Source organism: Aphelocoma coerulescens, chromosome 19 (assembly GCF_041296385.1).
Source record: "Aphelocoma coerulescens isolate FSJ_1873_10779 chromosome 19, UR_Acoe_1.0, whole genome shotgun sequence".
Classification (NCBI taxonomy): Eukaryota; Metazoa; Chordata; class Aves; order Passeriformes; family Corvidae; genus Aphelocoma; species Aphelocoma coerulescens.
Window position 1 is genome coordinate 8,160,625 of NC_091032.1, and position 26,329 is coordinate 8,186,953.

General features: G+C 52.6%; 2 protein-coding genes across 17 annotated transcripts in view; both read left to right on the plus strand.

Annotated features, from left to right (window-relative positions):
• RPH3AL (rabphilin 3A like (without C2 domains)) overlaps window positions 1–12,512 on the plus strand; it is a 34,974-nt gene extending 22,462 nt beyond the window's left edge. For 4 of the 5 annotated variants that reach the window (XM_069033671.1, XM_069033674.1, XM_069033675.1 and 1 more), the window contains 3 exons: window positions 3,926–4,039; window positions 4,454–4,636; window positions 10,114–12,512. In XM_069033671.1, the coding sequence (XP_068889772.1) occupies window positions 3,926–4,039; window positions 4,454–4,636; window positions 10,114–10,148 (332 nt within the window). In that variant the 3' untranslated portion in view covers window positions 10,149–12,512. Of the gene's footprint in view, window positions 1–3,925; window positions 4,040–4,453; window positions 4,637–4,768; window positions 6,910–10,113 lie in introns of all 5 variants that reach the window. The other variant, XR_011155949.1, reaches the window with a different exon arrangement.
• A 2,475-nt stretch (window positions 12,513–14,987) lies between these two features.
• Window positions 14,988–26,329, plus strand: part of DOC2B (double C2 domain beta) — a 38,854-nt gene continuing 27,512 nt past the window's right edge. The window contains exons 1-7 of one of the 12 annotated variants that reach the window (XM_069033665.1): window positions 14,988–15,049; window positions 16,560–16,779; window positions 18,376–18,640; window positions 18,889–18,984; window positions 19,199–19,340; window positions 20,132–20,413; window positions 24,966–25,506. In XM_069033665.1, coding sequence (XP_068889766.1) covers window positions 20,354–20,413; window positions 24,966–25,506 — 601 coding nt within the window. In that variant the 5' untranslated portion in view covers window positions 14,988–15,049; window positions 16,560–16,779; window positions 18,376–18,640; ... (1 more) ...; window positions 19,199–19,340; window positions 20,132–20,353. The other 11 variants (XM_069033658.1, XM_069033661.1, XM_069033660.1 and 8 more) reach the window with 11 other exon arrangements.

Genomic DNA, 26,329 nt, shown 5'->3' on the forward strand with positions numbered 1-26,329 from the left:
CCTGGACATCCTCCATGCCAGGAGCTGCCTTTCAGCAGCGATGGGACAAACTTCAAATGTCCCTTTTCCCCCTCAAAAGGAAGGGATCAGTGCCAGAACCTGGGTATCTGCTCCTACTGCAGAAAGGTGGGAAGGCAGCAGGACTGAGGGAGGGCAGGAATGGCCTCAAGGAAGCAAAGCCAATCCCACCAGGCAGAAGTTTTATTTTTGCACACTCGGTATTTCTCCTGTGCTCACTGACACTGGGATTTGCTGGTGCCTTTGGTTTTTCTGTTGTAAACAAGCAGTTGCCATGGGAACCCTGCTATTAGTTAAGGCACAAATGTATTGTCAGGAGGAGAATAGCAGCAGTATTTCTTGTGCTGGGCAGCAGCTCTGCTCCATGTGCTGGAATGTGGGTGGGATTCTGCGCTGGGTCAGGGGGTGGGAGCAAGAGCAGCGGGGCTTTCCTTCTTCCAGGCTCTGAGTTCTGCAGGGAAAATGTGGAAAGCAGCTGGGTAGAAAGCAGAAGTGTGATCCCTGAGCTGTTGCACTGCTTGGCAGGAGGGCTGCCTGCTGCTCCACTCAGTCTCCAGGGGATTTTCCTGTTCCAAGCACTGGGATGTGCCAGTGGCACCAGAGCAGCACCTGGGCAGGGGGATGCAGTGGGTTTGTCCTGTGTCTGTGAGCTGAAGGCCAAATCCCTGAGGGATGGAGCAGAGAGGGATGTGCTGGGGTGTGTCAAGCGCTCTGCAGGCCACCAAGGGGAACATCCAATTTGCCAACTTTGCAGTGACAAAGCTGCAACTTGTGCTGCTCCTGAAAGGGAGAGGGGTTGGGCCCAGTCACCTCTTCCTTCTTGGAGCAATGCTGGATGTGATCTGGCACAGGAGCTGCCCTCAGTGGGACCCTGGGCTGTAATGATTCTCATCATCTCTCACTTTCCCACCTGCAGTGACCGGGAGCTGTTGCCCTCCCTGCTCCCTGGATTCGGTGTTTGCCAAAAATTTGGGTGCTGCAGGGCAGCCCTGCTCAGGGATTGTGCTCATCCTGGCTGTGCTGGGGTTGTGTGGCTGTTGGAGCTGTGATTCCCACGTGCTTTTCCCGAACTTTTGACAGCTGCAGCAAGTGCCAAGCGCTTTGTGTGTGCCGGGCTGAGCCCTGCCCTGCGCTGGCAGCACGAGGAACTCTCCCTGTGCCAAAAGCACACATCTAATAACAGATCCCAGCCCCAGCCAAGTGCTCCTTCCCCTTGGCCTCAGCACAGCCTCCCCACATCCTGATTTGCCTCTGGGGATGAGCACAGCCAGCACTTATGCTCCACCGTTCCCTATGGCTCTCTGATGCCTCTGGCTTGGGGATTGAACCATGTGTGGAGGGACACTGGGCTCTGCCAGCAGCTGCAGGGCTTCAGGCCCTCAGTGGGTGACCCATTCCCTGTGGGAATACAGCTTTTCTAGCAAGTTTTATCTCGGCATATTTTATTTTATGAGCTTTTATTTTTTTCCAGTCAGCTGGAGATGGGGAGGGATAAATCTGTTCCGTTCTCTGAAGGAACAGCTGTCCAATGACTCTTACTGATAGATCAGCAACTGCTGGAACACCAGATTTAATACTTCTGGGCTCTGGAAAGTGCCAGCAGAAGGTCTGGGAGCTTTGGATGAAGGATTACCTGAAAGGGAGATGGTGGTGCAGTGAGTAAAATACACTCTTACTGGCAGCAAAGGAAATGAGAGCAGACAGGACTGGTCCTGTGGTGTGAGTGCCTTTGTGTCATTAATATTTTCCTCTTCTTGTGCTGGCTCTCTCTGAGCTGCTGAATGGCAGAAGGACAGGCAGCTAAAGTCACCTCCACTGATTCACTGGGGCCTTCTCCAAATAAATCCTGGCCCCCAGCGTTTTCAGAGGATTCATGGAGGAAGGAGCTGTTCTACAGCAATGGATTTTATGAATCCAGGAGGCCAAAAAAAAGAAAAAAAAAAAAAAGGTGATGGCCAAGTGGAACAGGAGCTCATTTTCTGAGAGAAGTGAGCAATGAGATGGTCAGAATGACTCTTACAGCTGAGATTTGGATTTTAGAGGAAAAACCCCACTCTGGTATGTATGGATTGTTTTTAGCAGTGTTTCTATAGAACTCCCCACCTCTCCCAGGGAGTTCTGGGGGAGTAATGAAGATGTTTTTAGACAAACCTTTGCTTTGGGGACTCTTAGCCAGCATTGCAGCCCCCCAGCTTGTAAAGGAGCTTTTTTCCCTCCCACAGCCCCTTTCCCTGCAGGTGAGAGCTCCCATTCCTGATGATGCCAGGAGGAAAAGGCAGCAGGGAGAGGCTGTGCAGGGTGTGTGTGAGGAGGTGCCTGCCAGGGCAACTTCAATAACGCTTTGCAATAACACTGGCAGCCAACTTTAATATCCTCAGAGATGTTAGCACTGCTTTGGGTGTTCATTTCTCTTTTTTTTTTAATGAAATAGTTTGTGTAGTACAGATCGCTGCCTTGAATACAGGAGTGCCTGCAGAGGTGCTTGGCAGGAATATCTGACAGCTCCTGCTCTGTGCAAGGGGAAGGATTCCCATCCTTCTGCCCTGGGGAGTGCTGAAGGGTTTGGGCTGACACAGAGGGAGGAGCTGACAGCTCTGGGTTACCCCGTGGTTGTCCCCTTGTACCACTGCACCCACGTCCCTCTCAGGCTGGGTGCTGTGGGCAGCACAGCGTGGGGGCAACGTGGTTTGTTCAGGAGAAGAGAAAACAGCTCCTCACAGGAATGTGAGCTTCTAAAGACGTCCTGATGGACCTAAAAAAATCGTTGGGGCTTCCTTTTTCCACAGGAGGGGCTGTAGGTTGCAGTGTTGCCTACGGTACATCCCTCATGGGCCGATTTTGTACTTTTTACCAGGAGTTGTGAGCTGCTGTTTGAAGTGACTGCTGAGCTGCCAGGGGAGCTGGTATCTGCCTGGTCAGATGGAGCAGTGCTGGAGGTGCAATCCCTCAAACAAAAGACAGATTTTTTTTTCCCCATTACTTTCCTCCTCAGCCCCGCCATTCCTGTTCTGAGATCAAACCATCACAAAAACCCAGGAATTGGGAAAAACGCCTTTCTCATTTTACCCAGAGCAGCTGGCAGCCAAGTTGTCATTTACACCAGTATAAGCAGGAGAGGTGTTTGCATAATTGCATGGAAAAGTGGAAAGAACCTGCCAGTTTGGGAAGCTGTGTCTGGCAAAACGAGGCTCCTTCAGCTCTTTTGGAAACTATGGAGAGTGGAAAGCAGCAGGACGAGAGCCAGGATTCAGGGGGAAGAAAACCACAGAGGAAAAAAAGCAGCTTTGAAACGAGAGAACAGTCTCCTTGAGGAAAAGGAGTGACCCTTGCCTTTGGAGCTTTGGGGGTGTGGGAGTACCATAGTTCTGGGCAGTTTGCTGCTGGGGATGGTTTGATGTGCTCAGGATTTACCTGGCGTTTTCCTCTTAGATCCTGGAGGCCCTGCCACACTTGAAACGCAGATTGGAGGGAAACAACCCCTCTCCCCACATTACCCAGGGGTGGAGCAGGTGCAGCCAGGACCCTTCCACCTGCAGCTGAGCAGGAACCACCCCTTAGAGGGTCACTTTGTGTGGCACAGGAGCACTGCGGTCCCCCGTGGGCCCAGTCAGCTTTAGGAGAGAAGCCCTGGTGGTGTCTGCACCTGCTGCAGGTGCTGGCACCGCTGGAGTGTGTGCAGCAGAGTTATAAATCATCTGTAAAAAGTAAAACCACATCATGTCTGAGAGGAAGAGCGAGCAGCTGTGGGGGAACTGCAGGTAGGGTCTCCTTTGGAGAGGGAGAACGTGATCGGCGAGTCAGCGTTTGTTCCCGTTTTATTTGGATCCATCTGGCACCTCTTTGGGAAGTGTTATGAACATTGTGAATAACTGTCTCTCTCCTCTCCTCCCCCTGATCTTTCCTGCAGTGGTTTCCAGTGACAGTGAGAGCGACTCAGAGCTCAGTTCCTCCAGCCTGGATGACAAGCCCATCCCTGCGGGATCAAAAGGCTCTCAAGGGAGAAAGCTCCAAGCAGGAATGGGTGAGGAGCTGCAGTTCCTTGTGGCTGGAGGGTGGGAAGTGTAAAGTGCTTGAATGTTTGGCTCTTGGCTCAGCTGCTTGCCTCCCCTCCTGGCTGTGGCTGTGCCAGGTGAGGGTCTGAGCCTTTCCCACTGGGATTTCTTCCTGGTGGTCATTCCATGGCCTGCAGCGTTCCAGGGTCTGCCCTTGCAGATGGGAGCTGCTCCTGGCAGCAATCCCCGGCCAGCTCCTCGCTCCTGGCTTTACAGCACTGGAATCACTGGTGGTTTTTGGGAGCAGAGCACAAAAACTGGGGGACACCCTGCTCCTGAGGGCTCCTGGCTGGAGCTGGGATGTTTCTGCTCCTTCAGGACCCAGCCCTACATCCACACTCCCTTCCCGCTCCCTCAGCAGCATCTCTGTCCTGTCCCTGCAGCACCCACGAGGGGACCCAGCCAGGCCGTGAGCAGAGCCCTGGGGACCCCCCAGCCCCCCACGCTGTCAGGGAGCCACAGCAGCCTGGGCAGCGAGCAGGGGGTCGAGCTCAGCCCCACAGAGAGTGGCCAGAGTGACCAAGCCTCGGACAGGCGCGACAGCGATGCCGGCACCAGCGCCCCTGGTAAGCTGCACCCCCTCTCCAGGCACATCCCTGCTTTTTGGGGCTGAATTCCCTGGGAGCACAGCTTTCCCAGAGGCACACAAAGCTGTGGCCTCAGGGTCGCTTTTCCCTGCTCCTTTTTTGTATTGGCAGATGCTGTCTCAGTGTCACACCTTCTTCCCTGAATGCAAAACCTTTTCTGCAACATGAGTAATCGTCTGGGGTGGGAGCTGCCTGCACCCACGGCCAGGAGCATTCAGAGCTTGGGGCTGTGCCCCTGCAGGGGTCTGGAGCTCCTCTCTATCCTGCAGAGCCAGCAGAACAGATTGAGCTTCTCCTGATGCAAAGAAGTCCAGCAGCTTTATGAGACTGAGTAACATTTTTCCTGAAGTAAGGTGGCTCTTAAAGCCAAGTATGGCTCTTCCCAGAACTCTGCAGTGCAGAAAAAAGACACTTTCCCCCCCTCAAAAACCTCAGAACAATTAAGTGACTGGGAAAGCAGAGGCTGCTATCACACCTGAAGCAGCTGAAAGAGATGCAAATGTGTTCTCTCTGCAGTTCCCACTAATTCAGTCGCTAACCCCTCAAGTTATCATTCAGCACTGCTCCCTCTCGAGCATTCCTGCCCTCTGAACTGCCTCTCCTGTTGTTCCTGAGCCTGGTTAGTGCTGGGCATGTTGAGGCATAAATTGGATTAGAGAGAGCAGGTTCATCCTTCAGTGCAACACGGAGTTGTGGTCCCCTCCCCGCGCTTCCCGCTACAAACAGGCGGAATAAAATTGTTTCTCTGCTCTTCCCTCCCTCCCCAGCTTTCAGGGACTCACAGTTTTCTTTCATTTTAGTAAAAGTCAAACAAGTGATTCTTCTGCTCTGTCCTTCCTCCCCCTGGATTAGAGTCTGTCCTGGACTGGGTGGTTTATTTTAAGCTCCCGTTGTGTGTGGAATTAGAGAGGGCAGATTCCTGCTGTGGGTTGGCTCTGCTGCCTGTGGAGGAGAGCTGCAGGTTGTCCTGTGGGGTTGGAATGGGTGGGGATAGCAGGTGTGACCCCTTTGGGTGCTGCTTCTGATGGAGGGATCCACTCCTGGACAATGTGTTTGTACTCAGCATTTTGTAGCTTCTCTGCCTGCTCTTTGAGCCAACTGCTGCCTGGCCATGACAGTGCAATCAGCATTTCAGAGGCCAAAAAAAATAAAAAAAGGAAAAAAAAGCTTTTTTCCTGCTAAAAACTCCTTATGCAAAGCTTGGCACAAGGGGTCAAAGCTTTCCAGGGGGATCTCCCCGTGTAGATGGGGGAGAGCTAAAATGACAGGCAGCATGGGCAGGTATTTAAAAAAGGAGAACTGCAGCAATCTCCTGAGGCCAGTTAAAGCTGGCCCTGAGATGTGGAGAGGATCCTGCTAAGGAAAAGGTTGAGCCAGGTTGGCTGCCTAGGGAGTTTCTGTAAAGATCTTTATTATGTCTGGGGTAATTTCTTTCCCAGGAGAAGGGGCTGCTCTGTTCAGACCAGAGCCCTGGTACAGTGACTCCGTGGCCTCCCAAATCCAGGGGAGGGAGGCAGGAAATCAGCAGTGAGTACTTCAGGATCCCTTTGGGTGCCTCTCTTTGCCAACAAGCAGAGGCTGCTCTTGCTGTTGATCTCTTTAAAGAGTAATGGAGCTGATGCATGCTGGATGTCAGGACTGGCAAAACTCTTGCAGCATCTCCCTTCCTGTGGGACAGCCCCCGAGCTCTGCCCTGCCCTGAAAGCAGAGCAAGGGACAAAGATCCTTCCTCATTTCAGCTGCTGAGCCTCAGCTGCAGAACGGGGCTGTTAAAAGATGATTTTCTGCGCTTCCTCTGAAGGGCTCCACACCTTTAGAACACCATGTCAGCAGCAATTTTTGCTTCATATTATCACCTCAGGTGTTGTTCCACGGATGACTTCGTCTGCACTTCTTTTTCTCACCTCTGCTCTGACTCTGCTCTCGAGTGCAACTTCACAGAGCACTTCAGCATCCCGAAATCCCAGGCCACCTCCAGCACAGGGAATTGGGGAGTGGTGCTGCAAAAGCAGCTGCTCTCACAGTCCTGAGCTCTTTCAGCCTGAAGGCCAAGCCAGCAGCAGGGTGGTGGCCACGGGAAAACAAGGAGCTATTAAGGAGAGTTTGTAGGTTTCCAGTGCGCTGCTCCAGCTCCGGCTGGGGTTTGCTGAGGCAGATAATGAAGCCTGGAGTTTGTCATAAAATGACTCATTGTCAGAGCTGCATTGGGATTTAGGCAACCTCAGCCCGTGAACCAAAGTTTCAGAAGAGTGGTGAGTTGAGAGGCTGCCAATTTTATTATTTTTTTTTTCCTACCACCTGCTCTCAAAGCCTTTCAAAAGCAGCATTTTCTGAGGGGCTGGTGCTGCTTCTGAAGCTCCAGTTCCTGGAGGTGCCTGCTCTGACGTGATAGCTTTCAAGAGGAAGGTCACACACTCATTTTCCTGCAGAATGTTTTATCCTAAAGAAAATTAAATTTGCACATATGGAAAGAGCACAATCTCCCTTTTTTCCTCTTACTTGCTCCCAGCTAGGGCAGGTGACTCACCTTGTTCTGGCTGCACAGCTGATGCTAAGAGATGCCTTGAAAAAGAGCAAAATCCTCACCTGTGTTGATGATGACATTTTTGTTAAGGAAGGGGAATATTAAACAGAGTGAAACAAAGAAATTATCAATATCTTACAGCGGTTTTCATTAGCCCAGGGAGAGCTTTTAATGGAGATCACAAATTTGAGCTTGGGACTGCTGCAGGGGGTAAATTAAACAAAAGGCATCTCCCCTCAGATCACGTTCTGCATTGATGGGTGCCAGCTGATGGGGTTCTCAGCATCTTCTGAGGGCCTTGTCCCAGAAATGGGTGACTCCTGTTTGCTGTTCCATGAGCAGCTTGCTGGTGGGGAATGGTGAACGAGCTTGGCATGGGCTGTGGGGCTGGAGAAAGCTCTGATTCCTGCTGGAAGCAGGAGGTTTGAGAGGCAGCCACGAGAGAAGCTAATGAGGGAGTGCAAATCACAGCCTCCCCATCCCTGCCCGCTTGCCAATGTGTTGTCTAAATCATTAATACTTAAAGAGTGGTGCAGCAGCTGGCACTTAAACAGAGCCACGTTAAACAGGGCTGGGGCTGGGCTGGGAGCTGAGATGAGGATGGCACTGCCTGGTGAGGGGTAAGAAATGTCCTGGTTTGCAATCACGGGGTGAGACCTGCTGGAAAAACCCCCAGATGTGAGCAGGTCCAGCCTGGACCCTTCTGCAGCTCCTAGGTACCTCCTTTGAGCTGCTTTGTGCTGGGAGAGAGCTGAGAAAAGGGCTTGGAGCTGAGGGAGATGGACAGGGAGTGCTGCTTCCAGCTCTCTTTATTTGGGGAGATTTATGCCCTGTCTTTCAGGAATTGACTGAAATGAGGTGGTGTCTCTCTGTGGCATCCACTTTTGCTCATAAATATTCAAGCTGTTAATACATGAGCCAGGCAGAGCCATTCTGCATTATTTTTGTGGCAGGAAATTCTCTGGGCATATTTGAAGTTAAAGCATTAACTGCTATTTTCCCTTCCATTCTGCTTCTCAGATGTCTGCTTTGCTCCCTCAGGGATGATGAGGAGGTAACATTTTGCTTCAGTGGGTCTGACTACTCCATTCCATGTAGGAAGAAAAAAAAAAAACTTGTCCTAACAGTAATTAGGCTCCAAATGGGGTAGTAATTTCTTTAATGACTTTCCTCATGAAGTCTTTGGGGAGTTGACTTTTGTTTTCCTGTGCTTGGTGAGAAAGTTGCTTAAATGTTTTCAGATTTGTTCCTTGTTTGTGTGAGCCATTGTGGATTTCCAGGGCTGACTTGGCAGCAGGGTGGAAAAGGTGGGTAATCCCTGCCCTGCCTCCCTCTGCCTGCGTTTAGGGCCCAGTTTAGGAAGGACAGAGGGATCAGATATGAAGGAAAGACCCTCACCCACACTCAGCCTCTCCCAGCCAAGCCTCTGCTTCCTTCACTGGCTGCCTCATCACATTTAGGGGACTGCTCTTCATGCCCTTTTTGCTCAGAGCTTGCTGGGATTGAGTTGTCCTGCTGCCGAGGAGGAGAAGTTTTCTGTCTTTCCCCAAGTGAAAAAATTGAATTGTGCCTTCATGGCTGAGGAGCTTTGAGCTGTCTCTGCCTCCTCACATCCACAGAGCACCGAGTGGTCCTGCTGTATTTATAAATAAAGCACAGCTTTGGGTAGTGGCAGTTAGGAAATGATTCAAGGTTTGCATTCCAGATACAATGCATTTGTGAATATGAACCTCAGGAGGAGCCTGTGGCCCCTTCCATGTTTGAAGGAATTAAAATATTTTCATCCTCGAATGGTAGAAGCAAAACATTTTCAGCTCTTTCAAGCCTGCCTTGAAGTTAAGTGAATAAAGGCTCAAGTAACTAAAAAAATAAATTACTTCAACTATTCCTGTTTTTTATTCTTTATGGAGTTTTAAATTGAAGGCTTCTTCCTTCAAAATAGAGGGATGACAAAGATTCATTCTCTCGGCTCTTTCGCTCAATATATCAGGAAACAAGTCTGCTGCTGAAGATGGAACTCCTATTTTTATGCCTTCTTTCACATTGCAGAGGTCTGTGCTGTGGTCTTTGATCAAACAGCCTGTCTGGCCTCCTGCCCCCACCTCCTCAGACTTATTCTCTGCCCTCTGCAATACGTTTGCTCCTCACGCTCCCAACTTTCTGTTCAGCATTTACACAAAGCACCAAGGGCAAGAGTTGATGTCATCTTCCCAAACAAAGCAGGAAGGAAAGAGCAGGGGAAGTCAGTAAGATAGAAGTGAAAAGCTTGGATTTTGGAGTCTTTGTAAACACATGGAGGGGTTTTATGGCTCGGGAGGTTATCTTTTAACAGGGATGTCAGGCAGCAGCTGGTGGGGGGAATTTGCCTTGGGACTCCTTGTGCCTTGAACAATTCATGTTGAGTGCTGTGATTCCCCTGTCCTTTCTCCAAAAGGGGGAGCAGTGTGTCCCAGCAGAGCCTGAGTTTTGCCAGGGGTGCTGAAGTGATCAGCTCAGGTTTGTTTAGTCAACAGGAGACCAAATCTGGAGCAGAGCAGGGCCTGTCCTGTGCCCATCCACAGCTGTGGGCAAGGGCCACATCCTGCTGTGGCTCCTGTCCATGGCCCATGGAGGGCAGGAAGGTCTCACAGCAGATCTGCTCTGTCACCCTCAGAGCTGAGGTTTCTGGGGAGCAGGTACTGAAGGGGCAGTTCTAGCAGCACAACTCCTTATTTCTCCTCCTCTCCGCTTTTCCTTCCCCTGTGTTTTCTCCCTTTAATCAAGTCTAATGGGCCCTGACTGCTGGACTAATGATGCATAGATGTTCTCTTTATTATTTTTAGGAAGCTCTTAAAATGGCACCGAGCACGCAAAAGCAACGTAAAACAACTTGGTGGAGTCTCTCCCCTTCGCTGCTTTCCAAACAAAACTTCTGTCTTTGTTTATTTTGCAGGCAAACGACGGCTCCACGCCAGAACACGACTCTGATGGAGGAGAAGATGGAGCTGCTTTCTCCTGGATCCAGCACTCCCATTCCATAGACTTCACTCCAGACAGGGACTGCTGCCAGGGCCGACGCTGTGATGCCGGCTCTTCCACAGGCACTGGGACAGCACCTGCCTGTCCTCTGTGAACCCCAAAAGAGGCACTGGGGCTGTGATTTGCACTTGGCTCCCATGGGGAAGGGTCACTCCTTGTGTTTGTTGTCCTTGTTCTGACTGGAGTGAGTTTGGTGTGGGCACCAGGAGCCAGCCCGTGAAGCTGTGCTCCCGTTCCCTCCCTCTCTCTCTGCTCAGGGTAAAGAAACACTCCAAGGAACTTGCTGTGATTTTTCCACTCCTCCTGGCTGTGCACTGGCCCGTGTGAGGGCGTGGGGTCAGGGGAAATGTGTGGTTGCTCACCCCCAGGCCCAGCTGGTTGCCTGTGAGTACGTGAATTGGATAAAAGCTTTCAAATGACTTTATCTTGTAAAGCTCTGCAGATTCCCCTCCCACATGCACACCTTACATGAGCAAGGGCCTTTCTTTTGCCTTTTTCCTGTAAGTCTTGAGCATCTGGCTGACTGTGGTGGTGGTGTCATCATGAGTCAGGCTGTTGAAAACTGCGTGCCCTGGTCCTGCTTATTCTCCGGGACAGACAATTTGCCTCAAAGATGAGAAAAATCAAATTACCTCACATCTCTAGAGAAATTAGATCTTTGAAGACCTGAACAAAACCCACACTGGGCTGGTAGGAGTCTGTGGATTTTATTAAATGCTTTGGAGCTGACCTGTCTATTATGAAGAAACAAAGGATTCCAAAAAGTTCCCTCTGAAATCACGGAGTTAAAGGCAATTTGTGCCCATTAATGTCAGCCTTTCCCCTCGGTTATTACTCTTTTGTTCTGTTTTCCTTTGCACTGGGCACTCTGTGTGCATGTAGTGTGTGTTCTTACAAATGGCTGCAGTATGAAGATAAATGAGATTGGGTGCTGGAACACTCCGGCAGGAGATCGGAAATCAATCCTCGACTTTCTTTTTAAATGAACATGGCCCAACAGAGGACCATTCCCTCACTGCTCTCCCAGTTAATGTGCTCTGGCAGGTTGCTGGTGAAATGCTTCCAGCCCTTCCTCTGTGATGTGTTCCTGCCCTTCTACAAATGAAAACAAAACCTTTGGGCCACATGGGCTCCCTGAGATGGCAGAAAAGGAAATCCCTGAATGTGGGGTCCACACTATCAGTGTTGGAGAGAGCAAGGGATGAGGTTGTTCTCCACTGAGGGATATTTTATGGCATGGTCTGTGTTGTTAACCTGGCCATTAAGGCTTGACCAGCTGCATCTCTGGAAGGGCTAATGCCAGAATTATTATCTGTATCTGAAAAAGTAACTCCAGCTGTCAGCTTTTGCTGAAATACTGGTGTGGTTTCAGAGCTGTTTCTTCTGAGAGCTGTAGGGTCTTCAATTTCCAAAATGTCTAGCCACCAAAAGGAGTTCTGTTTTGCCTTGAAGCTTTTGACAGTCCAAGTGAGGCTTGTCGTGCTCATTACCTCAGACAGCCTGGCCTGCCAGCCTAAGTTAATTCCACAGCAGAAGGAGAAGGAAAAAGACTTTTAGGAATTGACTCTATTTTCTTTAAACCTGTTACTTTCTCATCACCAGCTCTACACTGAGTTGGAAAGAGCTTTTAAAATCCTGAGTGTCATTTCTAACTCCCCTTGAGTTCCTTGTGCTTCACTCCTGGGCAGTGCAGGCAGGTCAGTCGTGTCCCCATTCCCACTCCCACCTCCCACAGCATTTCCCCCACTGTGGGGTGCCAGCTTGGGAATTGGGAATCCTTGCTGGCTTGCTGTGCCACAGTGAGGCATCAGCTTGATGTTTACCTGAGGCCAGCTTTTATAAAACCCTCTCAGAGGTAAACTTGACATAGCTCTGGTGCCAGTGAGACTGGAAACTTTTCTTTCTTACCTCTATATTTTAACTCCGTGGGGTAATTCCACCTGAATTCGAACCAGAGTTGTTCAGTCAGCTGTGGAAAGACTGAGGGAAGGATCTGGTCCTGGACAATGTGATGCAGGCCCAACTGAATGTGATAGAGGATCATCTGCAGCCCTGTGCACTATTTTATTTTGAAGACCAGTTTTCCCTTTGTGGTGATTCTCTTGGTTGTGTTTTGCAGCTTTTGTTGGAATATTATCCTAAACCTGTCCCTGTCTTTTGAGCTGGTTCAATGTGGGCAAGAAGAGCTCAGTGAATGTGCTCAGTCTGCCCTGGTCATTTGTGTTTATTATTTTCTTGTTCTCGTCTCCATCCCTCACATCTTCTGTCTGGTGTTTTACTACTGGAAACAATAAAGCTTTTGCTCAGTGACAACTTCTCGCCGTTCTTGAAACAGTAAAAAAGTTTTTTCATAGATGCTCTCCAAATCCTCCAGCAAGGCAAGACAATAACCCAGCCAGTGGAATTGTGATTCATGTGGCTGGAGTTTAACTGACTTCTGCACTTGAAAGTCATCTTTTGTCTTGTCCCCTCCTCGGTGACGCATGCTGGCGGTGGCAGGGGCACAGATTTGCTCCTCAGCCCCTCTGTGAAGGTTTTCCACGCTGCAGCCACGACTCTCAAAGCAGCACCAATTGTCCTTTTGTCAAGTGCTGTCCCCTCAGCCTCCCAAGGCTCTCCGACAATCGGGGTCCGTTTAACCTGGCCCACAGAGAAGTGCCTCTGCATCTCCTCATTGTTCGCCGAGTGCACGCGGCCCTGGCCGCTCCCGTTTCCTCAGCACTCAGCCTCAAGGTTTCAAAGAGCTTTTTAATCTGTTTTTGCTTTCCCCATTCTAAAAGCACCTCGGTAATTGCTGTTGGGATTGTTCTGCTGGGGAGCTGCCATTAGTCCAAGGATGGAGCGTGTCAAGGACTGAGCAGCTCTTGTGTTGTTGCTTCCCCTCTCCACTTGCCATGACAACAGCCACCAGATGGGAGAGTCAGCTGGGGGATCTCTCTGAGTCAGAAACACTGCCCGTGGATTGCCAAGTTCCCATGTTTGGTTTTTACAGTTGTGTTTTGGAAGGGGAGGGCAGTGCTTCCTCTGCGAGAGCCGTCTGCACATTCAGCGTAGCCAAAGCAAACGGGCTAGCAGCTGGTGTTTGGGCAACGTGGTTCTGGCCATTACTGAGTCTGGAGAGTCAGCAGGAGTGCTTGGGCAGTGACACAAATTGGCAAATAACCTCTGGAGTTCATTCTTTAAATTAAACCTGGCAGCAGTTGCTCCCCTCCCAGAAGGTGTTTCTTTCAAGGGGAGAGGGCTGGCAGTAGCGGTGTCTCACCAGCCCACCTCTCCCTTCTCTTCCTCCCATCACTTTGTTCCTCTCCACCTCAGAGACTGCCCTTCCACCTTGTTCTGCAGGTGGGTGTGATGGACAGCGAGTTCAGGGAAGGTTTTTGGAAGGGCTGATGCTGCCCTCACGTAATGAGACTTTCAGCAGGTGTGGGATGGCAGGTGGTGGGTCAGCACCTTGTGGAAAACTTTCATCCTGAGCTGCTTATTCAGATTCCTCCCTGACCATCTCCTCGATCAGCAGCACGTCCAGGCAGTGCTGGAATTGCAGTGAGAGGCATCCACAGAGATGAGGATCCATGGCAGCACAGACAGGGGCACGATCACCTCCCCCCAGGTTGCTCTGGAGCTGACCAAATGCAGCAAAGAGGCGTCACCAGCTCCTTTTCTCATCCCTTCTCCCACCAGACTCATCACTGGAAGCACTTATTATCAGATTGCTGCTAATCAGAGCCTTATCAGGAGAGAGGTGCTGGCAGAGACACCTTCCCTCCGAGTGTGACTGACTCCTGATTTCAGAGGTGACAAATTACCACAGGACTGTGGCTGCTTTTAGTTATTTGCAATTATACAAACTCCTGTTCCAGCTATGCTGTCCCATCCCATGGGAGCAGCCCCTCATGAGTGGGAGCTGCCCTGGCCTCAGGTTTTGGGGCTGGATTTGGGAGCTGGGTGGAGAGATCACACCTCTGAGACTGGTCCTAACAACCCTGCACTGCTGCTGGGTATTTCAGAGACTCACCCTCAAAAGAATGCCCAGACTGATCCATACCCAGCCCCTGGATGGGGACAGCAGCTGGATCACCCAGAGCAGCTGAGCCCAGCATTATTTATTTCTCAGCTGGTGAAGCCAAGCCCAAGAAAGCAAGAAAATCTCAGTGAACAGCTGAGCCCCACTGCAGGAGAGCAGGGGCAGGAGGAGCAGCCATCGAGCTGCCGGCGGGACAGACCTTCATCTTCAAATGACAGTCGTGCAAAATTAAACTCCTCCAAGCAATCACACCGTGGCCGTTCAAATGGTGCCTTGGAGGAAAGAAAAATAAACTGAGAAATGCAAATTAGGGATGTAAATCTTCCTGCCTGTGTCTGGGAGGTACCTGTTTAATTAGCATCATTGAGCAGCCTTGATGTGGTAAGTGCTAAGTAGGAAATTTGCCAGATTTCCCCGGTTTTGATAGCAGGTGACTTGTGTTCTGTTTGAATTCCCACCTTGGGATTTTTTTTCTGTGCTTGCCAGAGTTGCTGTGCTGCCTGTGGCATGAGGAATTGGCTCTTGTCACCTGGGCTGAGCAGATGCCACTGCCAGGGAGGAGCTGGCCTGAGCCCTCTGTGTCCTGGGCATCTTGGCATCAGATTTATTCGTGTGATAAATAAGAGTATCCCTTCGAGGGTGTGGGTTGGGGAGTTTCTGAGCCTTTGTTTCTCCCTCACCCCTGCCTACCCTAGCGCTCTGGTGCTAATTGGTACCACATGAATCTTTTTAACACTGATAACGTTTGGGAGTTGTTGGATGCTTGGCCTGGGCCTGCCTGGGAATTTCAGGGGGGACTTCCCCGCGGTGCTGCCGGATCCCCCAGGTACTGCCTTGCCAGGTTTGCATCCCTCTGGCAGGCTCTGGATCCTGCTGTTTCCCAGATCCCTGCTCCTGACCTGTCACCGTGGGAGATGGTGGGATTAGGATGATGGAGTGCTTGGAGAGGATAAACAATAACGATGCGACACCCAAACAATGCTTCTCAGTTCCATCCTTTCTTTTCCTGTCGGTTCCCCATTCAAGCTTAATAAGATCAGTGCAGATAATTTCTGTATTTGTGCAGAACATCGCTTTCCCTCCTGTGCTTTGCCAGCTGCACTGTGGTTGGGAAAGTGAATGCATACTTTCTCCTGCATGGTTATGAATGGGTGCATCTGTTCCTCGAAGATAGGGAAAGGAGGGTGAAAGGACTGGAAAGGGAAGGAAGAAATCAGATGCAGCCTGGCACATTACCTCTGTGGAGAGGGAAGCGTGCAGGAGTCAGATTTTTGCAGCACGGGCTCAGTCCTGATGTATTGTGGAGGTGGGTGAGACAGAAAAGGGGTTTTACTTAATGGGGCAGCACAGCCACCCCACAGTGGGGCAGGGAGCTCAGCCCCACTGCGATCAAGGTTTGTGCCTGGGGCTGGTCCTGCTCCTCCCCGGCTGGAAGTCACACCTGCCTTGCTCCCTGGGCTCTCTCCCGACCTGTGCCAGGGGCTGCACCCTTGATCCTGCATCTCTGCATCCCCCAGGATCTGACAGCCCTTGCTGAGGTCCAGCCTGGGGAGGATGCAGGGCTAGAGGTTGCTGTACAGCAGCAGAACTCATTAACTGGGCTGCCTTTCCTCCCTCCTCCCTCTTTCCCAAGACAAGCCCACTAGAGAGGAGAGGGAGAGAAAGGGGTTTAATTTTCTCCTGTTATCTGGTGTGTCCAGCTGTGAGCCACACCGGCAGCCCCGGGCTGATCAAGCCCTCCAGTGGCCTCCATCCAGTGTCCCATCAATATTTTCAGTGCTCTGCCCAAGTCCAGGTCCCAGCAGTGATGCTCCAGCACGTTCCCTCCTCCTGCTGGCTCCTGTTGGGCTCTTGCCTCATTGCCCGTGACACGGAGCCATCAGGCATTAGCAGTTGGCTTTGGCACCTAATGACACAATCAGCTGCAAACGTGTTCCTCCTCCAAAGCAGGGCTTTTTCAGCCAGAAACTCTGGTGCTGCCCCTGCTGTCGAGGTGAGAGTGCCTCTGACCCCTCTGTTTCTGTCTGTCATGTGCTTTTTGCTTCCAGAGGTTTCCAGATGCGGGAACAACTTTGGAATGAAATACAATGAAAACTTAAAATAAGGATAAAAGTTTCCCAAGGGGTCTTGACGTGGCTTTTGTGGGTGAAAAGGTCCCCATTTAACAGCCTGAGTGGCTGAAGCAGAGATGTGCTAAATGCCAGGCTTTGAAGCTGCAGGGAAAAGGCCAGGCTGCCTTCCTCACCGTCCTCACAACAGAGCTGGGCTCTGAACCCGATCCCCCACACTTGGATTCACCCAAGTGAGTGGTTTCTCCGTGCTCCTTTTCTTTCCAGTTTCTTCATTGGCAGAAAGCAGCAAGAAACCAAGTGGGTGTGGGTTGGTTTGGGTGAGTAGACCCTGAAAACACCACTTGAGCTTTTATTGAGGTGGCAGCATCGTTGTGAGCACCAGATAAGGGCAGAGAGGGCTGCTCCAGCTCACAGCATCCCAGGAAAAAACTTCCCAGTGAGCTCCCTGCAGGATTTGCTGCTCTCGTTGCTGCTGGTGGTTCAGGTAGGTTTAATCCCAAGGGCACTTTGGGGTTTTTAGCTCTTTGCACCTTGCAGGCCAGCACTGGGAGATAAATCCCTGTGATTTGCAGAGCTTTCAGTGGCAGTGAGGCTTGTGGTTCCCCCGAGCCTGCATGGAAATGCTTTGGACGCCCCTGGGCTGCTCCTGCTGTCTGTTTTCATGGCAGCCTTCAGATGGAGCCAACACCAATTTTTTGGGGCTGGAGATGCCTGTGCAGCTCCTGGCCCTTCCCAGCTCATAATTCCCGGGGCTGTGAAGGGATTTGGTGCCTCCCTGAGCAGCTCTCCTTTAGGAAAGCACTCAGGGACACGCAGCCAGGCAGCCGCCACCTCTCACCCTGTGGTTTTGTGGGTGGGGTGTAGGACTTTGTGCTCAGATGTTACTGCACTCCTTTAAGGCTGCTGTGGAGCCCAGGAGGGGAAACTGCTGATTTCTTACAGCCCTCTAAACCTGGTGTTGCCACCAAATTGTTGCCATGCTGCTTTGAAGGGATTTTTTTTTGCCTTTCTGTGCTCCGTGGTTGCAGAGTCCGTGTTCCTATGCTAAGAAATCAAGAATCAAGTAATTGAATCTCCCTCCCCGTTCCTCTAAAATCAAGTAATTGAATCAAAGAGCACGCGATTTGAAAAGACAGAGAAAGGAGTTCATTTTGGGTTCCCTTTATTAGCCTCTTAAATTCTGAGCTTCGCAGCCTGCTGGGAGTGTTTTATCGATCCCTTTCCACAGCTGTGAGTAGGATGGACTTTAACTGCCCGTTATCCTGGCACCTGGGAGGCAGCAGGAGTTTGTGGGAACTGGGAAAGGGACGGCTTCAGCCTGGGTGACCCCGATGCTGAGGCTGGGGATGCTGCTCCTGGCACGGCAAAGGGCACAGTGAGGCACAACCTGTGTGAGGAGCACCCTGAGGAGGGGAAACTTTGCTGTTTGTCGGCACCTGAGCTTGGGATTGTCCCCGACAGCAGGAGATGTCCCCTGGGGTGGAGCTGCCAATGGCCCGTGACTGGTCACCCGGGAAGCTGCTGAGGATGCAGCTTCATTGGGATGCAAATGGATGTAAATTCATGTAAACATATGTCTCCGTGCAGGTAGCAGCTCGTGCCCAAATTATGCAAATGTTAATCCAATAATGCTAATGTCATGATTATCCAGCAACACGGGGTTCATTAATATGGTTCCTTGGCTCTTACACCCATCACTGTCAACACGATTACGCTGAGGCAGAGGCTTCCAGCATCCCTGGCAGGTGGAGCCACTCTCAGGGAGGGAAGAGGACATCCAGGGCATGGTGGCACTAGGAAGGACCCTTCACCTGCCACGTGTCCTGGCCAAGGTGCCACTTGGCTGCCACCCCTCGGGAGGCCCTTCCTCCCAGAAGGAGACGTGGAGCAGATTTCCCAGGTCCTGCAGAGCAGCCAAACCAGCATTCCTCGATATCCGTGCTGTGATCAGATGAACAGGACTAGCAGGGCCATCTAGTGACTCCTCTGGCTGCTAAATGACCTGGGAGGTGCCCCCCTCAACGGGTTTCATTTTAAAGTTTGTATTTTGAGGAATCCCTTTGTCTCCCATTTTTTTCAGCTGGTGGGTATCCTTTGCTCCAAACTTTTGTTGTCCCAGATTCACCACAGAGCTGGAAAATGCTTGGGCTTCCCTACAGTGGAGAGGAACTTTGTCCTGAGTCGGGTGACATAAGGTCAGGCAGCTGAAGAGCCCGTGGATCCGAGAGCATCCTGCAGGCTGGCCTGCCTTCCTCAGCCCTGCCAGGAATGCTGCTCTCCAGGCAGGAATCAGCTTGTCTGGGCTTTGGCCTCAATTTCTTCCCTGCTGACCTGCAGGTGTTGCTGTGAGTTTGTCTTTGTGGCACCTCTGTGAGCAGCCCTGCCTGGGTCAGGGAATCTGGGGTTGTTTGCCTCTGCAGCAGCCTAATCCCACAGTGAATCTGTGGGGTCTCTGCTTCCTGCTCCTCCTCTCGCTCCTCTTCCTGCTCTTTCATTTGTGTTGCTTCTCACAATGTTGGCATGATGCTGGGATTTGTGGATGGGGCCAGGAAAACGTCCTGGCATCCATCCATGACGGATCATTCTCTCGCAGCTCGTGGCTGAGCCTCACGATCCAGGGATGGGCAGGACATCTCCCAGCCCTGGGAGGAGCAGCAGGCAGGACAGAGCTGCCCCAGAGCTGTGACAGGTACAGGGACTGCACGGGGGGGGTGGTTTGGGTAGATTGCTTTTGACAGGATGTCCTTAGCCTGATGAGGATGTGGGAGAGGAGCAGCTATAAAGCTCTCTTAATGCAGCCAAATTGCTCTTTAATACTGCAAACCCAAGATGTTATTTCGTGAATCCCTGGAGCTCACTCTGCTGCTGGTTATTGGTGGCCTTTTCTCTCTGCTCTCATCCAGCTCCCAATTCCCAGAGCGTGGGGTGGGAGCAGTTTCCTGCGGTGCCTCTGTGAAGCTCGGCTGCTTTCTGCCCTCACTTGGCTCCTCCTGCGTTGACTCCAGGAGCTGGTGTGACTCCTGAAATGCCTCTTCCCACCAAAATGTGAGCAGAAAGTCTCTCCATTTCCATGGCAACGGGGCCGGGCCCTAAATGCTGATGGGAACTCTGTTTCTGGACATTTATGGAGTGGGAAGAGCTGGGGGTGCAGGAGGCAGCAGTGCCTAGCCCCAGCACAGCTCTCCAGGCCAGCATCCATGTCCCAGTCACCACAGGGTAAGGTGCTGCTGCCAAATTAACACCAGGCTTTGCTCCTGCCTGTCTGGGAAGTCTTGAGGAGGAATGTTCTCATCCTCCTGCAGCTGGGAGACAGTCGGGAAGAGGTAAAAGCAGGGTAAAACTCCTAAGACAAGTCAGCTGGATAATCTCAGAGGACGTTGACTCCAGCTTGGAAAGGCACTGAGAGCAGATAAAATTAGTCTAATAGGAGTTGATGCTGCACAGGAGTCTCCCCTCCCTTGATTGCAAGGGAGTGGGTCTGCATTTATCTCACAGGCACACAACAATCAGAGCCAGCACCGTGTGAGAGGGTGGCTCTGCCCGGCCTGGTGATGGCAAACCCCTGCTGAGGCTCTGGAGTTGAGAGGAGCCCACAGATCATGAGGGAAATCAGAGAAGAAATGTCTAAAAAGGTTCATCCCTAAGAAAAAAGCCCCTGAGGACTGGGCCCTTGGCAGTGCTGTGCCCCAGGATCGATGTCACTCTCCTCCTGGGCACCGTTTGGGTGGATTTTCCTGTGCACAGATCCACCCTGGTGAATCCCTGTGTGGATTTACTCTGTGCTGCACAGAGCTGAGATTTACAGCAGCTGATTATCCCCTCTGCTTGGTTTGCAGGTGCCTGGAGTGCTGGCAGTGGCGTGTCAGGGTGCACGAGCAGAGCACAGCCCCTCCCTGGCAGGAGGGCAGACATTCCCCAGGACTCCAAGAAACCAAGTGCATTAAAACTACAAAAGAAAACACCAAGTATTTTGGGATTCACATGGAAATGGCAGCATATGCTACACGCTAAACATCAGCCCCTACCAAAAGTAGAGCTATTCTGGGCCCATCCTGAAGATGCAGGGACAGCAGATGCCTCCCTCCCTCCTGGAAGCTCCTTTCCAGGCCCATCTCCAGGTAACAAAATGCTGGCCAGGAAGATTCCATCCACCTTTGCTGCTGGCTGGGTGTTTCACAAAGTCTCTGGGAACCTTAAGCAGTATTTTGAGGGGAGAGGGCTCTTCCCTGCTGGCATTTGGCCCTCGCCTGGCTCTCTGCAAGGGTTTGTTTGTGTCTGCGCTGTAATAGGATGTGGGTTGTATTTCACCACAGCGATTTTGTTCACAGCTAGTAATTGCTGGTTAAATCTGGTCAAATAATGGTTGTTAGCAGGGCCTGTTGGAGCACAGATAACCTCAGATATTATCCAAGCAGAGGAGCAGTGGGGGCCAGGGTGCACTGGGATATCAGCGCTGCTGAGGAGCCGTAATCGGCACAGCCTGGAATAAGCTCCTTAGGATTATTTTTGCCAAGTTTCCCGGTTATCATTATTATTATTATTGCTTTACTTAGCAAATGCAAAGGCTGTCTGACCAGGTAAGGAGTGCAATCCCCTGGATGGGCTCAGCCGAGCCTCCCCAGCAATCGAGGGCAGGGATCTTTGAGGGGAAGCTGCCAGGAGCTGTGCATCAGCCAGGAGACAGTGCCCTGAGTGAGCCAAGGAGCCAGGCACATGTTGCTTTTCAATTAACCCCCTTCCCATGCACACAGCCATGCTGGAGCTAGGCTCATTGGAAGGAATAAAACATATGTTTCATAGCTCCCAGCCAGGGAAACTGAAGGTAGTGTCAGTCCTGAGCCACGCCGGAGGGATGGAGGGGTCTCTTCCAGCAGTGTTGGCATCCCCTAGCAGTGTTGATACCCCCCAGTTGATATCCACCAGATTGAGCTGGTGGTATCTGCTGGCACCCTCTCCTGCCTACAGCTGTGGGTACTTTCAGGCTTAAAAATGGTTGGGAAAAGCAAAATCCCAGCTAGGGCTGTGCAGGGTGGTGCTGCCTGTGCCACCTCCCTGGGGACACTGACAAACCTCCCTGTCCCACCCCTCCGAGTTCAAGGATGAGATCCAGAGGTAGTGCCTCCAAATGAAGGCTTTAATTTGGCATCATCCCTTTGTGCTCTCTCCAGGCTCTTCTCCAGCAGCACTAGCAGAGCAGGGGGGTTCCGAGAGATTTTGAGTTGACAAAGTAATAAATAAAGAACCAGTGGGTCAGTCACTGAATCCCTGGCAAGCAGTGGGATGTGCTTTCCATTTGGAAAGGAATTGGTCAAACTGGAATCAGTCCCTGCTCTCATTGATTCAACCCTGGAACAGCAGCATTTGATGCTTAGCATTTGTAAGAAAATGGGTTGAACTGTGTCCTTTTGGATGTGTGTTTAATCCATGTGCTGCAGTTTTGGGGGCTGTAGGAATAACCCTTCTGTTTGCCCACTTGCAGGGCAGTTCCAGAGGAGGAAGGTGGGCTGTGGCACAGGGAGAGTGAGTGCCACAGGCTTTTTCTGGATGTGCTTTGTGCCCCTGTTCAGGACAACATTGAAATTAAAACCTGGGTGTTTTCGGAGCCTGGGCTGGAGTTGGAGTGATGGTTCCTGCATCCCACATCCCAAGTACAGTGTCACCCTGCTGAGCTCAGGATCTTGTTTTCTTGGGAGAAAACATGGCTTTTGACAGGCACAATTGCTCTTCCCCCTCATCCCATCCCTGCTTTGATGCTGGCTCTGTGATGGCCACCTCCACCTTCCCTGAAGGATGCCCCCACTTCCTACAGGGATGGATATTCCCTGACAGAGTGGCTTTGCTTCCTGCCAGGCAGAGCTCTGGGTTAAAATTGGCGTTTTAACATTTAAACTCTGTCTCTTCCCTCCTGGGGGGCTGCTGGGGAAGTCAAATTCCCCCTTTCAGGGCAGCAGAGGCCACGTGCGTGGGCACAGCAGCAGCTCTGACTTGCCCCAGCAGAGCCAGGGATCAAATCAAGTCACATTCCAGGGCATTAGACAGACGGTGGGAATTAAGAGCTTTACCTGGAAACTGGCTTTGTATCTGCAAGCCCTGCTTTTGTCTTCCAGCCCAACTCTCTATTTTTGTCCCTTTCACCTTCCGTGTTGTCGTGTGTGCTGCCAGCCCCAGTCACGCTTGGGGAGCCCTCGGTAGATTTGGGGCTGTGCAGCCCCCAAGGAAACACTGAGGCAGTAAGGGAAGGTAGGAAAAGTGTGGTTTATCAAAACCAAGCTGATCTGGGACTCATTAAAAGCTAAGAAAAGGCTCCAGCTGCTTTCTAGGCTTGGGATAGGGTAGGGATGAGAAATCCCACCTGGGCTATTAGCAGTGAGTCCTGGTTTTTGTTTATCTCAGTCTATGAGGCTGGTGATGGGGTGTTCCTTGGGGCCCACTTCTGCCCTGCTTCAGGGAGTTTGTCTGCTTCAATTCTGCCTTTTTTGTCCCCTTGTTGCTCTTCTGAATCCCTGGGTGAGCTGAGCATCTCTCAGTGGGTGCAGCTGGGCCCTGATCCTGGCTGTGGGCTGTGGATGCAGGAGGAGGAAGAGCTCAGAGGTTCACCTTAATTCCCAGAGCCTTGATTCTCTGTCCTATAAAATGATCTTTGCCTATTTGGGTCTTGTGCTCTTTGAGGAAACATTTGGAATGACGATGACGCTTTTGTAATGGTAGTAACGGCATTAGGCTCTCACACGTAACTTGATTTTATTCATTTATTTATTTGCCCTTTCTGAGAGGAAATTGCTGCAATTTTCTGGGCATCAGGCCCAATTTCTGCCTCGTTCTGTCTGAGTGCACACCACATCCTGGATGCTGCACCCAAAGATGGAGCCTGTGTGGATGAACACACCCGAATACGGAGGCACCTCCTTGCGCTCGCCGTGATGTTCCCACCCGGCATCGGCCCACCTGCAAGATTTTCAGCCTCCATGTGCAAAGCAGGTGGCATTTCCATCTGAATTAATGTCCTGGGAGTCCTTGGATGTGGGGAGGGGACAAAACTGTCTGAGAGTGGATCTGCTGTTAGACCTGCAACAGGCAGGAGCCACCTCGGAGTGAAAATATGGCAGGGACACAAAGGAACAATGAGCTGTCTCCTGTTCTCCCAGGTCATTAGAGCATCCTTAGATGTGCTTCGTGTCTAGGTACAGAGCAGTGACAAGTTTGGATGCTTCAGGAGAGAAACATTCACTTCCCTGTGAGGACTAAATTAGGTTGGTTTGCCTGGTGTCAGCGTGTTATGACTCAGGGACGTGCGTTAACATTTACCAAAATCTGAATGAAAACTGAGCTCTGCATTAGACAGAAAGGTTGGGTGTCATTTTGTTAGGATTTGGGGGAAATCCTCTGAAGAACAGAGCTTTGGTTTTAATAGACACCTGCGTGCCATGCTGCAGGAGACTGCAGCCCTGTGTGCATCGCTAAGGGATGTGCCAGGCTACCTGGTGGGCCTGGCTGTGGGCAGCTGGACATGGTGGTGGGTGACCAGAGCATGCCAAGTGTCCCAGCCTCACTCCAGACCCGCCAGAACTGAGCCAGCAGACAGGCTGCACGGGGGGTGCTGCTCCTCTGAAATATTTCAGACACATTTTCCTGGGCAGGGTGAGTTAACGGGCAGCATTTGCACCATTTTCTCACAGTGTTTCTCTTCTGGCACTCCTTGCTAAAAAGTCCACTTCCAGTAGCTTGTGAAGGCACAGATTTATTGATTTGAACACAGGGGGAGGTGAGTAAAAACAGCAGATTAAGACCAGCTCCCTGAGCAAAGCGCAGCTCAGCATTTTCAGGGGAGCCTGTGGCAGGAGCCTGTCCCTGTCCTGGCTGGTGCTGGGGCCCTGGCCATGGCCAGGAAGGAGCAGGAGGGGTGCTGAGCATGGCCACACTGGCACTGAGCCCTGGCCCAGCCCACGGCTCGCTCCTCCGTGATGCTGTACCAGCCCCATGGCACAGCCACACGCCGGCTGGCAGAGGCTGTGCCACCCGGGGCCACGAGCAGGGACCATGTGTTGCTTCAGCCCCTGGTGTGTTTGCAGGAGCTCGTCCAGCTGGTGCTGAGCTCTGGGGGGACATTGCTGTGGGCTGGAGCAGCCAGGGCAGCAGGGATCCGAGTGGGGCCGTGCCTTCCCCGCTGAGCCACGGGGAGAGGGTAGCGGTGCCATCAGGATGTGGCACAGCATCTCCCTGGCACAGCCTGCGAGGAGCCGGGAGGGCAGGGGGGCTGCCACGGTCCCTGGGGGCTCTCAGGGTCCCGGGGGGCTGTCACGGTCCCTCTCCACGGCGCGCCGGGATGCGGCACAGCAGGACGATGGCTCCTGACACTGCCCGGTGACCTCAACCCCCTGGAGGGGTCTGGCAGGGACCAGCCCTGCTCTGGCAGGGAGATGAATCCAAGCCCACCTCCCCACACCCCATCACCCCAACTTCTGCCGGCTGCCCCCGGGGGTCCGGGGCTGTGCTGGGGAAGGGGCGGGGGGCCGGCTGCCCACGCTGGTGGCCGTGTGGCCGGGGCGGCGGGCCGGCCACAGCCCTCATTCCTCCGCTGCTGGGTACCGCTTTGTTGCTAGCTGGTGACATCACCCGAGAGCCCACCCCCTGCCTCTTATCCGTCTCTGTGTCTCGCTCATTTATTCCCAGGCAGCGCTGGCAGGATCAGGGGCTGTGCGAACGCCAGGGCTGGCAGCAGCAGCATGCGTGCGGCGACCGAGGCTCAGGGCGCGACAACCACGTAAGGGGCCCGCCGGAGCCTCCCTCCTCACCTGCCTCCGCAGCCCCCGGCAGAAACTTCCCTCTCCCGCACGGTCCGGGCTTCTCCGGCAGGGCTTGGCAGCGACAGCCGCATGCATGACACTCCGAAAAGGAGAGAAAATGACCATAAGTATCCAGGAGCACATGGCCATTGACGTCTGCCCCGGCCCCATCAAACCCATCAAGCAGATCTCCGACTACTTCCCCCGCTTCCCCCGCGGGCTCCCCGCCGCCGTCGGCCGCAGCAGCAGCGCCCTGCGCCCCGCGGTCAGCCAGCCCTCGGTCAGCCCCGCCGAGGCACCCCGGGAGGATGATGAGGATGTGGACCAGCTCTTTGGAGCCTACGGAACGACGCCCGCAGAGCAGCCGGCCAAGAGCCAAGCGCCCGAGGAGGTGGTGGACCCCGAGGGCTACGAGTCCGACGACTGCAGTAAGTTCCTAAGTTTCCATGGGAGTTTGCTGGGTGCTGAGGGCAAGGGTGGGTGTTAGGGCTGGTTGCCCATCCTGGTGCACCCTTCCAGTCATGCTGGCCGCCCCTGGGATCACACTGCAGCAGTAAGAAGCCCCCAGGTTTAGCCGGGGAGGCTCTCCCTGCGCTGCTCCGGGGTGGAGGGGGGCCCTGGGAGTGTCCGTGCCGCAGCCAGGCTGGCTGCTGAACCCGAAGTAGGGAAGTCTCCTAAGAGCCACCAGTTGCTGTTGTGGTTGGTGCACTTCTGTGCCTCGTCCCTGCTCGGCTCCGTGCCTCCAAGGGCTGCCAGCTGGGCTCAGAGCCCTTTAATCCGGCTCGGTGGTGCAGGCTGCTCCAGCCACCCTGCTGATGAGCTGGCGATCCGCTCCAGCATCGCCCGGCTCCACATCGGGGAGATTTGTCGGGAATCACATCCTTCCGGGCGATCTCTGCCCTCTCCCTCGGCAAACTCTGGCGTGTCATCTCTCCATTCCTGCAGAACTCTGCAGGAGACCAAGGGAGCCTTTGGAGCAGAAGCCTTTGGTTCTGGAGGATGCAGGTGTTTGCAGCAAGGGTTAACCCCTCCCCACCCAAAACGTCCTTCCCACCCGGCGCCGTGGAGCTGCAAGGCAGCTGCTGCCTGGCTTTGCCAGGCCACCGGGATAACACGATTTCCCTTGGAGTTAGAGAAACCCCAAGGGCTCGGTTCAGCCCAGCCTCCGGGGGCCGGATCCTGCGAGGGGCTGAGCACAAAGTTTGGAGCCGGGAGATGCCGAGGAAGGGAGTGGGTGCTGCTGGGCGCTGC